This window comes from Corythoichthys intestinalis, chromosome 9 (genome assembly GCF_030265065.1).
Source record: "Corythoichthys intestinalis isolate RoL2023-P3 chromosome 9, ASM3026506v1, whole genome shotgun sequence".
Classification (NCBI taxonomy): domain Eukaryota; kingdom Metazoa; phylum Chordata; class Actinopteri; order Syngnathiformes; family Syngnathidae; genus Corythoichthys; species Corythoichthys intestinalis.
This window is the reverse complement of record NC_080403.1, coordinates 137,537-151,804: the sequence shown is the minus strand read 5'-3', so window position 1 is coordinate 151,804 and position 14,268 is coordinate 137,537. Positions and strand designations below refer to the sequence as shown.

The 14,268-nt window shown below is 43.6% G+C and overlaps 2 protein-coding genes across 3 annotated transcripts in view; one reads left to right on the top strand and one right to left on the bottom strand.

Annotated features, from left to right (window-relative positions):
- The window catches only part of p3h1 (prolyl 3-hydroxylase 1), a 67,436-nt gene extending 66,817 nt beyond the window's left edge, over window positions 1-619 (top strand). For both annotated transcript variants that reach the window (XM_057846047.1, XM_057846046.1), the window contains exons 14-15: window positions 4-144; window positions 216-619. In XM_057846047.1, the coding sequence (XP_057702030.1) occupies window positions 4-144; window positions 216-545 (471 nt within the window). In that variant the 3' untranslated portion in view covers window positions 546-619. The remainder of the gene's footprint in view (window positions 1-3; window positions 145-215) is intronic.
- Window positions 620-2,813: 2,194 nt separating this feature from the next.
- Window positions 2,814-14,268, bottom strand: part of acad9 (acyl-CoA dehydrogenase family, member 9) — a 93,376-nt gene continuing 81,921 nt past the window's right edge. The window contains exons 17-18 of the mRNA XM_057845669.1: window positions 4,844-4,916; window positions 2,814-3,711 (exon numbers count right to left, since the gene is read on the bottom strand). Of these exons, the coding sequence (XP_057701652.1) occupies window positions 3,611-3,711; window positions 4,844-4,916 (174 nt within the window). The 3' untranslated portion in view covers window positions 2,814-3,610. The remainder of the gene's footprint in view (window positions 3,712-4,843; window positions 4,917-14,268) is intronic.

Sequence of the window (14,268 nt, the reverse complement as noted above, 5' to 3'; positions counted from 1 at the left end):
TAGGCTGCAGTGCGTCCACAGTGTGGCCGAGTGGTCGGATTTGGAACAGGAAAGGAAAACCTACATGGTGTGAGACCTGTCAAAAAAGGACAGAGGTGGGCTGTTGCACTGTGGTTCACCTTGGATCCACTTCATAAGGAAAAGGTACAAACCATCTCCTATAAAGTTAAGGTTTCTCTACACGCATTACGCTCATATTTCCATTTGCTTTAAAGGAAAGAAAGCAAGTTCAGCATATGATGCAGAGTCTCTCCACCACTTCGATGAAAGACTTTAACCTAAGAGACAAAAAGCTCAGCTTAGACCACCATCCCGTGACAACAGAACTACCCACTGACAAGGGGAAATTAGATCGAGAGGCTGAAGATGTAGGGCAAATGAACACAGCAAAAACAGCTAAGATCAAGACAAATCATATAAAATCTATGAAAGTAGAAGGACAACAGACGCTCGAAACAAAAGTGGGGAAGTTAAACAAGGGGAAATCCAGTGATGCAGTCAAAAGGGATACTCCGTCCATTCAGAATGGGAAGGACGAGTTGTAACTAAATTTTACTGTACATATTTTCTTCGCACTGTTTTGTCTAAATAAAAATGAAGTCATGTTTGAAAAGTCTCTTGTAGTGTGATGATTTTGAATGAATGGATGGTCACACAGCACTTCCTGACATGCAGTCAAGAACAGAATTAGCAGTAAGGATAAAAACTAGGTCTGAAATGTAAACGAGTTCATGAAATTATACCAAAACGTAGTGCATTAACAAAATAAGTCAAGATGATTAATATCACACTTGATTGGCATCAATTAGAATTTTGCCCAGACATGAGCAGATTGGCCAATTGGAGGACCTACAGTCACTTCACAAGTGAGTTACCAGTCAAAGCAGGAGTGAGGTGACAACAGGAAAGGGCCGAATAAAGCGACCTTTGAATGACAAGTTTATTTACAAAGAAAAAAAAAAACGTGGCGAGGACGGTCAGCAAGAGCGAGGCCATTTATAGCTTTTGTAAAATATACTGTATATACATTAGGGGTGTGACAATATATCACGTCTTGTTCAACATGTAAAATGGAGATTTCTGGAGTTAAACCCACCTACTTCACTTTAGCATGACACCCATTATTAAAAATCTAATGTTTGCAACACTGATCCTATGTTATGATTCAGGTTTCCACAGGAAAAGTTCTTTTGAATTCTTGGCAGACAAGTCTTGTAAAATTCTATATTCCACTGGTAAAGAGATAGAGTTGGCAACGCTTGTGTTAGATTAGACATGAATTGGACGCTAATAATAGAAAGACACTCAGGAAAGCTTTTCTTTTTGGACCGTCCTTACCATTGACATGTTAAGCGAGTCCTTGAGCTCACACCCTCAACAGGCAGATCAAAAGAAGCACTTTAATGCATCCCTTACCGCTTGTGTCTACAAGCGAGTTCGGGGGTTGCCGCCACGACAGGCATCAACCACTCATGTCCACAGCTTCGATCAGCCGCCTCAACAACTGAGGTGCGGAACATAGCCCACTCGGACTCAATGTCCTCCACCTCCCCCTGGAAAAGGGAGAAGTTCTGCCGAAACTCTTTCTGACAGAGGATTCTGCCAGACGTTCCCAGCAGACCCTCACAATACATTTGACCGGCAAGGTCTGGCCAGCATCTTCCCACGCCATCGGAGCCAACACACCACTAGGTGGTGATCAGTTAACAACTCCGCCCCTCTCTTCACCCGAGTGTCCAAAGCATGCGGCCGCAAATCCGAAGACACGACTACAAAGTCGATCATCGAACAGCGGCCTACGGTGTCCTGGTGCCAAGTGCACATCTGGACACCCCTATGTTTGAACATGGTGTTTGCTATGAACAATTCATGATGAGCACAAAAGTCCAATAACAGAAAACCACTTGGGCTCTGATTAGGGGAGCCGTTCCTCCCAATCACGCCCCCCAGGTCTCACTGTCATTGCTCACGTGAGCGTTGAAGTCCCCATGCAGAACGAGGGAGTCCCCAGAGAGAGTGCGCTCCAGCACACCCACTAAGGACTCCAAAAAGGGTGGGTACTCTCAGCTGCTGCTTGGTGCATTAGCAAACAAACAAAAAAAAAAAGTCAGGACCTGCCCCCTCACCGTACAGGCGCCAAGCCGGCAATAAGTATGCCCACACCTGCTCTGCCTCTCTCACCGTGCGCAACTCCAGAGTGGAAGAGATTTCAACCCCTCTCGAGAGGATTGGTACCAGAACCCAAACTGGAGGAGAGTCTGACTATATCTTGTCGGAACTTCTCTGCTTCACACAGTAGATTGGGCACCTTCCCTGCCAGAGAGGTGACATTCCATGTCCCAAGAGCTTCTGTGACTGGGAGTCGGACCGCCCGCCGCCCAACTCCCTACGCTCCTGACCCCTTTGGCCCCTTCCACAGGTGGTGAGCCCATGGGAAGGGGGACCCACGTTACCTTTTCGGGCTGTTCCTGGCCGGGCCCCATGGGTGCTGAGGGCCCAGTAAGAAAATACATTTGTTAAAAAAAAAAATATATATATATATATATAACATTGAAAGCAGTTACTTACAATGTTACTAAACACTTGAGTATTCTTTTCACAAAATACTTTTTTACTTGCACTTGAATACATATTGAATGACTACGTTTACTCGTAATATTTTGACGTAATGCTCTTTACCTGAGTAAAATCTTTGGCTACTCTACCTCTATTTATTAGCAATTTATTACTTCAAGAACTGTGGGGAGTTCCTCCAATGACCTATTTTGTACTTAGGTACACTACTGATTCCAAAGAGATGAATAAATAAAAAAAAAAAAAGGGAAAGTTTTGTTAAAAAAAGGCTTTTATTTAAATTTGAATCCCACAATTTGACAGATGAATTTATTCAAATAATCGTTAGTAGCAGCTGTTGGCATTTGACCTCTTAGCCAAAGGCCGTGCGTTCATGTTGTTGTACCCACTATCTGACTCCAAAGAATACGAACTTTGGCAATCCAAAGAAAAGCTCTAATGACGACTTTCCAAAAAGTTGAAAAATAACGTAACCACGAAAACTGTCAGGCAAACAGAGAGAGAAGACTGGGCCCAGAGTCCCATTCTAGCAGAACGCCTTTCCTCTTTTTGAAGGTGCCAGGAGTCTGATTGGATGGGCTGTCCAGGCGTTAACCAGAGATGTCATCAGTCTTGGATGGGGCAAAAGAGCCCGTGCCCCGTGTTGTTGGGGCAATGCTGATTGTGTTCTGTGTCAGCCACTGGTGGGTTGACTCGACGCACAACGCCAACTCAGAACGATCTGTCCCTCCATTTATCATATGGCGAGGGAGTGACGTGTATGGTCAACTATCCTCATACTGGCCTGTTCTTATTACTAAGTCATTCATTTGTTGCACATAAAGGGCTCTTTTGTCTGCCCACACAAACATTCCTTCTCATGCACATATTTAAGATGTTTTTTGTTGTTGTTGTTGGTTACATTACGGTTGTCATATCTTTATTTTATTATAGTAAGTACCAAAACAATAGAAGCAGGCATGTCTATGATTATTTATTAGCACGTTAGCAAAAAATACCATTTCCCTTTACAGGCCTAAACATTATATGGTAAAACTCAGTATGTTCTCTCAAGAGGATGGGAGCAAATATATCCTCTATTGTCCAATACCTCCTTGGCAATCTTCTTAATGCTGGCATCGTTGTTCTCAGGCGAATCTGAAAATCAGCATAATTGCCTTAAGAATTCAATTTAAAAAACAAATGCCATCTTTTAAAGCCAACAGCCACGAGCCAAAAAGACATACACAAGAAGTACAATCAGGCAGGGAAATTTTTGGAATTCATCTCAAGCCTCTCAATTGCAATTTTCCTTGTGCCTCAAAACACTGACAACGCCACAGAAGAGCATCGATGAGCTTCCATGGGCTAGCTATGGTGAGGTCAACCAATCACGATAGTTTAAAGTTTGAAGCAATACAGCATTCTTTATTATTATCATGATATTTGACTTGAATTTAACACAAATTGAAATACAGTATTAAACGAACAGGGAATTTTGTGGTTTTTAGTCATATTTTGTGAAATTGTTGAATATTTTGATTTATATAGTAATCACTGCAATGCAGACAATTGATTTGCAGCTACAGGTAGTTAACGTCTCTGTAAAGGATTGTCTTATTACTACAAACATACGAATCTCCTCCTGCCTGACTCCTCTGTCAATATCATTGTCTCGTTATCTCGATAGTAGGGGCTAGCATGTAAAAAGAGGAGCGAGGATCTGGAAAGTTGCTATTAGACATATGATATGAACCTTAGAGGTTTAATTTATAACTGTTATTCCAAGTTTGTGTTTTAAGGAGAAAAAGGAATATCAACATTTTGGACCCAGGAAGTACTAGTGAAAGTTTACCTCCTGACTGAAATACACAAACGCAAATTGTAATGCAAATTGTCATGCAAAACTGGTAAAATGGTATACAAGGTAATGAAAAATAATGTTAACAAAGATGAATAAAAGGTGTCTTTAATATTATCCAACAGCTAGAAAGAAATACCAGCCCATTCCTACATTTAGTGCAGGGGTTTTCAACCCAGTCCTCAAGGCACACTGTGGGTCCTGGTTTTTGTTCCAGCCGATCCAGCAGAGACAGTTGAACCAATGAGGCTTCTGCTAAAACAAGCCACACCTGACTGCAATCAACTGATTGCACTTGTAAAACACCAGATTGGGGAAAAAGTGTTGTCATCTTGTTTGGTAAGAATGAAATCCTGCACCCACAGTGTGCCTTAGTGGAATAGGTTGGGAACCCCTGATTTAGTGCACAAGTAAGGTTTGATTACTTACTTTTTTGCAACTGAGTCATCCAAAAATTGTTTTTGAAGTAGGCATCATCGCAGAAGGTGTTTGCGAGCAACACCTAGGAAAAAGACAAGGCAATATGAGGACACTGCAAAATATGTATTACAGTGTTTCAACAATATTCACGTAGGACTGGCGGCTTGTCAATCCTAAGTCCTAGCCACCACTCTGTCATATTTCGTTTATCATGTTTTTAAAAAAATTTTGACGCAAAAAAATCCACCGCCGCAACTTTCCACCTTTAAGGCAGAGTCCTGTCGGCTGGTTGTGAGTACTAAGGTAAAGTTCAGATAACAGTCTTTCAAAGCATCTACGGTACTCTTTGAGGGGTATGTGGTCATGAAGTGCAAGTTTGGTTTATGTGCGACATGTCCATGAGGTCCGCACGGCTTCCACGGCCAAATAACATTATTCCAGCAATCACCGCCTAAAACCACCGAAACGCAAAAACGGTTTCTGCCAATTATAAATATAACACACAATAAAACACAACAGGTTTCACACACACAAACACACGCACACACACACACAGTGTCCGCCTCACAGTTCTGATATCAAGGGTTCAATCCTGGGCTCCGGCCTCCTTGTGTGGAGTTTGCATGTTCTCCCCATGTCTACAGGGGTTTTCTCCGGGTACTCCGGTTTCCCGCACATCCCAAAAACATGCATAGTAGGCTGATTGAACACTAAATTCTCCCTAGGTATGAATGTATACGCGAATGGTTGTTCGTCTCCTTGTGCCAGCTTTCACCCCAGCATAGATCGCGATCTTTTATGTCACGATCCAAGTATTGATACTTTTTTATGAGTATCGATACTTGAGATACTTCTATTCTGCTGTGCTAACGCAGCGCCGGCCAAAAGCCAACAAACTAGAGATGTCCTGATCTGATCATTCTCCATCCTGCTGCTTTTTTTGGTCCGCAGTACGCTCGAGATTGTTTGTGAAAGTTAACGTGAGTGACAGCTGTTGAGGCTTTGATGCTGCCAGGGAAGCCTCGGCACGCTATACTTGAAAGACGATGCATCGTTGAGCTTGTTTAACCCTTGAGAGTCGAAGGACGCGCCGGCGCGTCCTCAGCGCACGTCGTCTTTGAAGCGCCCTCACGTTTTAATTACGTCACCCACATGCCGTTGGTTGGTCTCGTTTTAAAGTGCAGAAGTTGCGGTTTACTCTTGTTATTATTTGAAGTCAATCGACCAACTAAAACGTGAGATATTGTCATTTAAGATTTATAGTTTTATTGTCCTCTCAAAAATACATTAAAACGCTGTATGGATCATTTGTTTATGTCTATATTTCCATCATTTCTTGTCCTTTTTCAAAAAGGAAGCTCCATGAAAAAAACACAAATCAAACGAACCCTTTCGAAGTCACAGTGGAAGCACAAAATGCGTTTTTTTAAATAAATATAACTGCCGTGCGAAGTTGCACCTAACGAGAGGGAGGAGTGTTCTGAAGCAGCGAGGTGGCGAGCGATGGCCGTTTGGATCGAGCAGCGACTTTGTGTGACTTTGAGAATGAACGGAAAATTAAATTTAGCGCAAGCAATTGTGCTTTTTGATCAACTTGAGGAAGAGGATGGTCCAAATTAGTCATCATCGTCTTCTTCGGAAGAGTCCTCGAGTGAAGATAGTGACGGATTTGAACACGTGGGTGACGCCATCGACGAGCAGAGGTAAGCAAACTCTTTTTTTTTTTTTTTTCATGCTGAAAAAGTTTCTTTTGATATTGGAAGACAAAGTGAATTTTGATGCAATATAAGTGTGTGTTTGTGTATATAATAATAAAATGTGCATATCAGATCAAAGTCGTACGTGCACTGCGTGTATCCAAGGCAGGAATTTATAATTGTGGTGTTCTTCTTTCTATATGAAGATTAGGGATGTAGCACATATTCAGCTATGGTATTCTTTCTATTGTCATACATATAGATTTCCATTATTATTTATTGCTGTATATATTTTTATTTTATACTTTATTATTTTCATAAATACTGACTTTTTTTCATGTACATTTATAGTGACAATGAAAGTAAAGTGAAATGATGAATTTCCTTCAGTACAATAAAATCAGGGCAGCCATCAGAAGCAAATTTCCATCACTAACGGGTACGTTAGACCCACCACCTTTCGTAAATAAAATAATAAATATACATCCTCAACAAAAAAAAATACTTTCAAAAGTATATAAAGCCCTCTCATGTAACAACTCTACTTGCCTACCAATCGAAAAATGGAATAACGAACTTTCGGTAACATTAGATAATAACTATTGGTCCAACATCTGTAAAAATGCATTTATAATGACAAAGAATAAGAACCTTCAGCTTATACAGTTCAAAATACTGCACAGATGGCATATTACTCAATCTAAAATGCACAAAATGGGGTTCTCCCAATCCGATAAATGTACAAGCTGCAACAAAGATACTTCAGATACATACTTTCATGCTCTTTGGCAATGTAAACCAATACAAGATTTCTGGGCACAGGTAACGAAGAAACTCTCTTTCCTATTGAACTGCAGGATTCCATTGTCTCCAACTCTTTGTCTGCTTGGCGATCTGAATACAGTGAATATCTCTATCCATCAAACCCGTCCACTACTAGCAAGTCTAATGATAGCCAAAAAAACAATATTGTTGAATTGGAAAAACAAACAAAACATTAGCATTAACCAATGGCTAAATCTAATCATTGAATATATAACATAAGAGAAAATATCTGCCAAACAGACAAATAAAATGGACAAATACGAACAACAGTGGGAAACGGTCGCAAGAATGATGAACATAGAATAAGGATTCTCTCTCACCTGCGAAGGAATGCCACAAAAATAATAGAAATGTATACATAAATGGATGTATGCGGGGTGTCCAGGGAAGTTGTATGCATCCTTCTGCAGCTGGAAACTGGACATGTTTAAATCCGAACTGTTTTATACACTCCCAACAGCATGTAATAAATAATTTTTCTTCCTTCACAGTTTAGTCGGTCAATGGGCTTATTTTACAAGGATACTCATAGACAATTTGGTTTCCAGCTACTGGGAATCATATGCAACTTTTTTTTGGAACACCCTATATATTACTTATCAGACTTGGAACAATTAATGCGTAAATAATACACTTCACTGGTCCTTGGCATACATCTAATGGTGTTTGATAAACCTCTTCTTCTATCAGCTTTACAGGTGGAGTTTGTTGGCGTCCTGCCCTGGGCCGTCCCGCCGCCGGTCTTGGCCCCCGGGATTTTCGGCCGGGGCTTGTCTGGTTGCGTCTGGCTGTGCGGGGGGTCCCGTCGGGCGCGCGCTGGTGTCGTGGGCGGGTGGGGGGGCCGCGCGGGTGCCGGTCCGGGGCCGCGGCCCTTCCCCGGCCGGCCGGGGTGGGGTGGAGTCGGGGTGGGGGCCGGGGGGTGTGTGCGGCAGCCATGGTTTCCTCCCAGGTCCGCCCGGCCGGAGCCGCGTCTCCCTGTACCGGGTGCCGGGGAGGTGCCCTCTGGTGCCATACCGCGCGCCCCTCTTGGCCCGGGGGTGGGTTGTGGGGGGTGCGCTTCCCTCCCCTTGGTCTGTTTCCGGCCCTGTCCGCCTCCCGAGGCCACGGCGGCCGCGGCTGCCCCCCGGCCTGTGGGGTCGTTGGCGGGGCCTCTTGGGGCCCGCGGGGCCTAGGGTGAGGCTCGCTGTCCCTTGCCGGTGGGGAGAACGCCCCCTGGTCGCCGGCGCTTGGTGTGGCGCCTGCTCGGGGTGCGGGGTGGATGCTCGGTGGGTGGGAGGGGGGTGGGCGGTCGCGGAGGCGCCGTGGGTGGTCTGAGGCGGGGATTGATCGGGGCCCTGACGCTTCTTCCGCCCTGGGGCCGGTGGTTCTGGTGGACGGGGCCACGCCCGCGGGAGCCTGCCTCTTAACTCACGCACTTCTCACTTCGGCACTGTAAATATTTTTCACCCTGGCACTTACATGCTCATACATTTCTCCGGGGAGAGTTGGGACGGGGCTTTACAGTCCCAGCCCGACTCCCCCCTGTTTTTAATGCACCACACACCAAGGCTGTGGGATGGTTGGGACCTGTTGGGGGGGGGGGGGGGGGGGTGCTCACGGCTGCCTCCTCACCACAGGCCCCGCCATCCCTGCACCTTTTTTAAATGCACCACACACATCATACTCCACAGGAGAGCTCCGGCAAAGGGCGGTGGGACGGGCGGCTGGACAGAAACTCCATGCTGCGGTCCCACTGCCCCAAGCCAAGCTCTCCTATTTTAATGCATACATTGCACTACCCTCCCCTCACACCCCCATCACAGTGCTGGGTGATGGCTGCCAGTCGGGAACCTGGCAGCCACAGTAATAGGGTGGTAGGTGGGTCCCACACTTTTTCTATATGGCGTGGCTCCCGGGGTGTGGCCTCCCCTCTGCCTCGGCTGCCGGCCGCGAGAGTGGGTTGGGGGGTCGGGTCTCCGATCTTGCATCGCCCCGTGGCAGTTCCTGGGCGTTCTCCTGCCTCCGCCTTCCCCTCTCTTCTCTGGCTGGGCATCCGCCCTGCGCTCCGTCGCGGGTCGCTGGCTGGGCGCCGGTGTATCAGCGGGGTGTCGCCTGCACCGGCGGGGGACCCTGCCTTGCCTGGGGCTTGGTGGGCCGCTGGAGGTCCCGTGGCGTGCCGTGCCGGTTGGGGGGCTGTGGCTCGTGGCCCGGGTGGGCGGGCGGGGGTGGGTGTAGGCGTGGGGTTGGTGATGCGTCCCCTCCTGCCATCCCTGAAGGCCGGTTGATGGGCGCGCGGGTGGCCCGGGGGACCACCCTGGGTCCCGGGGGGGGGGACGGTGGCTCCTTTGCTGGGCGGCGGGAGGAGGGATGGGCTGCGCATGGACCCCCCACCCCCCCGCCCGCCCTCCCTCCCCGGGCTGGCTGGGTGGGGGCCGTGGCCCTGGCTTGGCGCCCGCGCGGTCTCTCCGCCCGTCTGCGTGGCTGTCGCGCGCCCGGTGGGGCTTGCGTGCTGCTGGATGTGGTAGGGCATGCTCGGGTTGGGGGTTCCGGTGCCGGGATTGGCGATGCGGCGGCGTAGGGTTGGTCGCCAACGGGCTTACACTCATAAGAGATTCACACGATTACTGGGTTCTAGATCACAGAACTGATTTGTGTACACTCTACCCCTTTCAATCACTTAGCTTATAGTCTTATATACACCCCCACCCCCATTCTCCTCTTTCACTGGCCAATTGGCCCCCACATGGTGTAAACCGGAAATACATCTCGCTGACGATAGCACCAGCATATTAGTAACTAGTTTAGATGTTCAATGTATTTCTTGATGTTGTTTGTGTATGTGTTTCTTTTCTTTCTTCTCTTGTATTTCTTTTCTTCTGTCCCCCCATAATCCCTTCCTGTTCGCTGCTTTGTCATAATAAAAAGGTATTTTGAATGATCACAATGGGAGTATGTCAGACTCTCCATGTGAAACATTAAAACTGTTCAGAATCCGGGCACTTAGACTTCCATTCTCTGTGTCAAACAGCTGAACAGGACAGGTTTAAAAAAAAAAAAAAAAAAGAAAGTAAAGTGAAATGAAAATGGAAGGGTGGAAGGGTGGAAAGAGGACCGACACCCCATGGAAGTGTGGTCTGTGTGATGTAGCCCTGGGTCTAATTCCAGGACGAAACTGCTTTTCGGAGTGGCATGTCTGAAAAAAATTTAACTTGTTTATTGTAAATATTTTTGAAAATGCTTTTTTTCCCAATGTTATATATATATTTTTTCTTCCCACAATCAGTCTTCTCAATTTGTGTATATAAATGTGTGTTCAAGAAGCTTGATTGTGTGTACATAGTTTTCATCAGGTGATGGGCCGCAATACCTAAACTCATTAAGAGATGGCCTCTAAACACTTTTTGTGTTAGATGGTATATTTTTTCACTGTTCTTCACTGTTTGGTCTGCTGTATATAACCTGTTTTGACTACAGCATGTATAAAGGCAAAAAACGCCTATGGCTATACATGTTGTTTATGTTGAATTGTCAAATATAAGACTATTTATTCAAAATTTTTTTGGTTGAATGTTCATCCTAACATGTTGAATAAATATTACAAAGTTTCAAAACGGTTCGTTACGCATGTTTGGTTGTCAATTGGACATCAATATTAAAAATTTTGACAAAACGATTTTGGAATTTTTGGTCTTTTTGGGCCCAAAATGATGATTTATAATTGGTCAGTGAAGGAAACAACAGTTTGGACATAAAGTTCAAGGTGTCACAAAAAAAGGGACCAAACCAGGCCATCGTAAACAATTCTTTCTTTGAAATATAAAGGCAACTTCAAAGGCATGCAAAATCAGACAAAATAGGCCCAGACCTTAAAGGGTTAAACACTATCGGTACAGTGAGTGGCAATTCATTGTATGTCCGTAAGTGAGCAGCGTGAGTGGATTTGAGTGGGCCGACTCAATGATGCAATTAATAAAGACAAGTATTTTTCTACATTATGATTGTTTCTCTAAATAATTCAGTGGGACAGTAATATGTTTAGAACTATTTTACTGATTCTTTTTTTTAACAATTTTTTTTCGGTATCGGATCGGGACTCGTTATAAAATGTGAAGTGTTTAAAATAGTGTTTGTTCTATTTTGCACTGGAACAGTTGCTGCAACAGTTAATGCACTTTTCTATGTTAAAAAAAATGTCAAATGGCATCTAATTTAAACGGAAATACATGCCTGTGTTTTTACAAATTTTTAAAGGTAATATATTGCCATAGTTGAATTATCGCAATACGTATCGGATAGCCACACACGTATCGGGATACGGATCAGATAATCCCAGCCTTAACAAATAGCAATATTTACTTAAAGTAACTGGAATTGTCTGACGCATGACTCTGTTAACTAATCTTTAAAACTCAGAACAAGATGGAGAAAGGTATTTGACTATATTTAACAAGAATAATCTGATTAAGACGTTATACATTCACAGTGTAGTGTTGTATGAATCCTGTACACCAGGGGTGTCTCAAGGGCCACTGTGGGTTACGGTTAGGCCTGTCGCGATAACAAATTTTAGTGTGCGATAATTATTCTCATAAATTATTGCGATATGTGATATTATTGCGCCCCCCCAACTTTTTTTTAACCAATTTACAATAACACAGTGAGAATACAGTATACATTAATAGATCAAGTACACCCATTTAAACTCGCTATTTACTCTAAATTCAAAAATACTTTTTAAGAAATCACAACTAAAAACAATAGCCCATGCCTCTTAAGTAAAAAACAACAATATGATACTGCACAGAAACACAGAATAAATAAAATGTGTTTAAAAAAAAAAAGGCACTTAATAACTTAAGCATTTAGGCAAATTAAAACTTTTCCCGTCATAGCTTCTGCAATCGTGTTCCATAGGGATGCAACGATACAGTTAAGTCATGGTTATGTACGATTTTTGATACGGGGGACACGATTTTTGATCCGATTCAATACATTTAATGCTCTGTAAAAAAATAACTTTTTTGTTTCGTTTTTTTTTTTTTTTAAGCTAACGAGCAAAAATTAAATTGCCATCATATAAACATGCATTTTAGGGCATAATATTTATGTGCTTACTTCTTACTGATCTGAAAATATTTATAAATATAATATAATATATATAAATATATATATAAAATATAAAAGTGCTGAGAACAATCTTAACTGTTTGTAAAGTGAGGCAGGGCACACTGTTGATTGCTACAGCTCTCTTAGCAACTAGGTTTACTACATGAGCAAGACATCCTATTTGTGGTCCGAATCCATCTGTGTCACGTACTGAATTAACAATATTTGCAACACTATCTATAGTCACTGGTATGGATTGATTTCGCCTCTTAACTTCCATTCAATCATGACAGTTTAGAATTCATCGATGTAGTATATGGACTACGTGTCTCATAATCACTCTGGGTTCACGTAGCCAATGGCATGGGACATAGCACATCTACTTTGCCATTTCATGATACCTAGTGTGTGCGCACATTAAAAAAGTTAGCAAGCGCCGCTGAAGTCACGTCTGCTCATTACTACACAACACCAGCATATGACAATAGACTTTCATAAACAGGACGAGTTTGAAGCACAGCGCTCTTAATTTCATTCAGCTGTTCGTTGTCAAAGCGTGGTTGTTCGTAGCAGCCAAGTCGGTAACAATGTTTTGGCGGACTTCGTTGTAAATATCCGGCGTTGTGCCGAAAAATAACCGCCCCGCGTGAAATGTCACTCCTGACGGGAGCGCCCACACGTCAACAACACCGGCACGCCATAGATGGTCCACAGTCACTCCGGAGCACTGACACGGCCGGTATATGTTGAACAATAGGATATGATGGGAACGATTGGCTCCGGCGCTAGTTTTTGCCGGACCTGGAACGAAGATGCATTTTGCAGAGTTGGTAACGAGGAATCCTAACTTTTAACAGCACGTATGCCGCACGAGCCCATGCACGGGCACGCGAGGCGATAAATCGCAGCGGAAAAATTATAGCCTTCATTTTTATTTATCGCGCGATAAATGGAATTATTGCATATTGCGACAGGCTTAGTTACGGTTAGGTTTTTGTTCCTACGAATCGAGTAGGGCTGGGCGATATGGCCTTAAGTATGTATCACGATAAATTGAGCAGATTTACCTCGATAACGATAAATGACGATAAATTCGCCCAAGCGCACTGTTATATAATTTGAAAATTTGAATAAATGCATGGAATACAAATGAACCGTTTCTCGTTAAATTTATTTACCAGCGTTCAATTTAACAATTCCACATGCAGTCTTAACATTAAGTATTTAAAAAAATCTTGTAAACAATAAGAATTCTAGTGTGAACATTTATAACAGCTTGTATGACTTGAAAAATGTACATTATAAAAATCAATATGACGACTGTGCAAACATGTCATTCTAACACAAATGACTTGCAGCTTTAACAGTACACTTCAGACAACTTATTGGTAATGTCTGCTGTGACATAATTATTCAACACAAGTGTTTACGTCAAGGTTTCAGGGTTTTTCCCAGAACATTTTTTAATACATGCACCCCCACACAGACACAACCAGATTAAAGCTGTATTGCTCTGATGCCAATGAAACATTTAAGATTTTATGATGGCAGAATAAAGCAAACACATACAGAAAAATAGCTGTGGCCATTAAACTGTCAAATTATATATAGACCCCACTCACATGACGTCACAACCTCGCCTCCACGCCATATTGTCCGTCAGCTCGTCGTGTTTACGCATTACCGCTACGTAAATTCCTCCTATTATGGAGTGTTTTTCTGCTCGTTAACACTAATAATCAAAATGGTGAAGGCGTGTGTGGCGGTTGGTTGCAGTAACAGAGAAGATAGACGGAGAGACTTGAAGTTCTACCATATTCCGAGAGA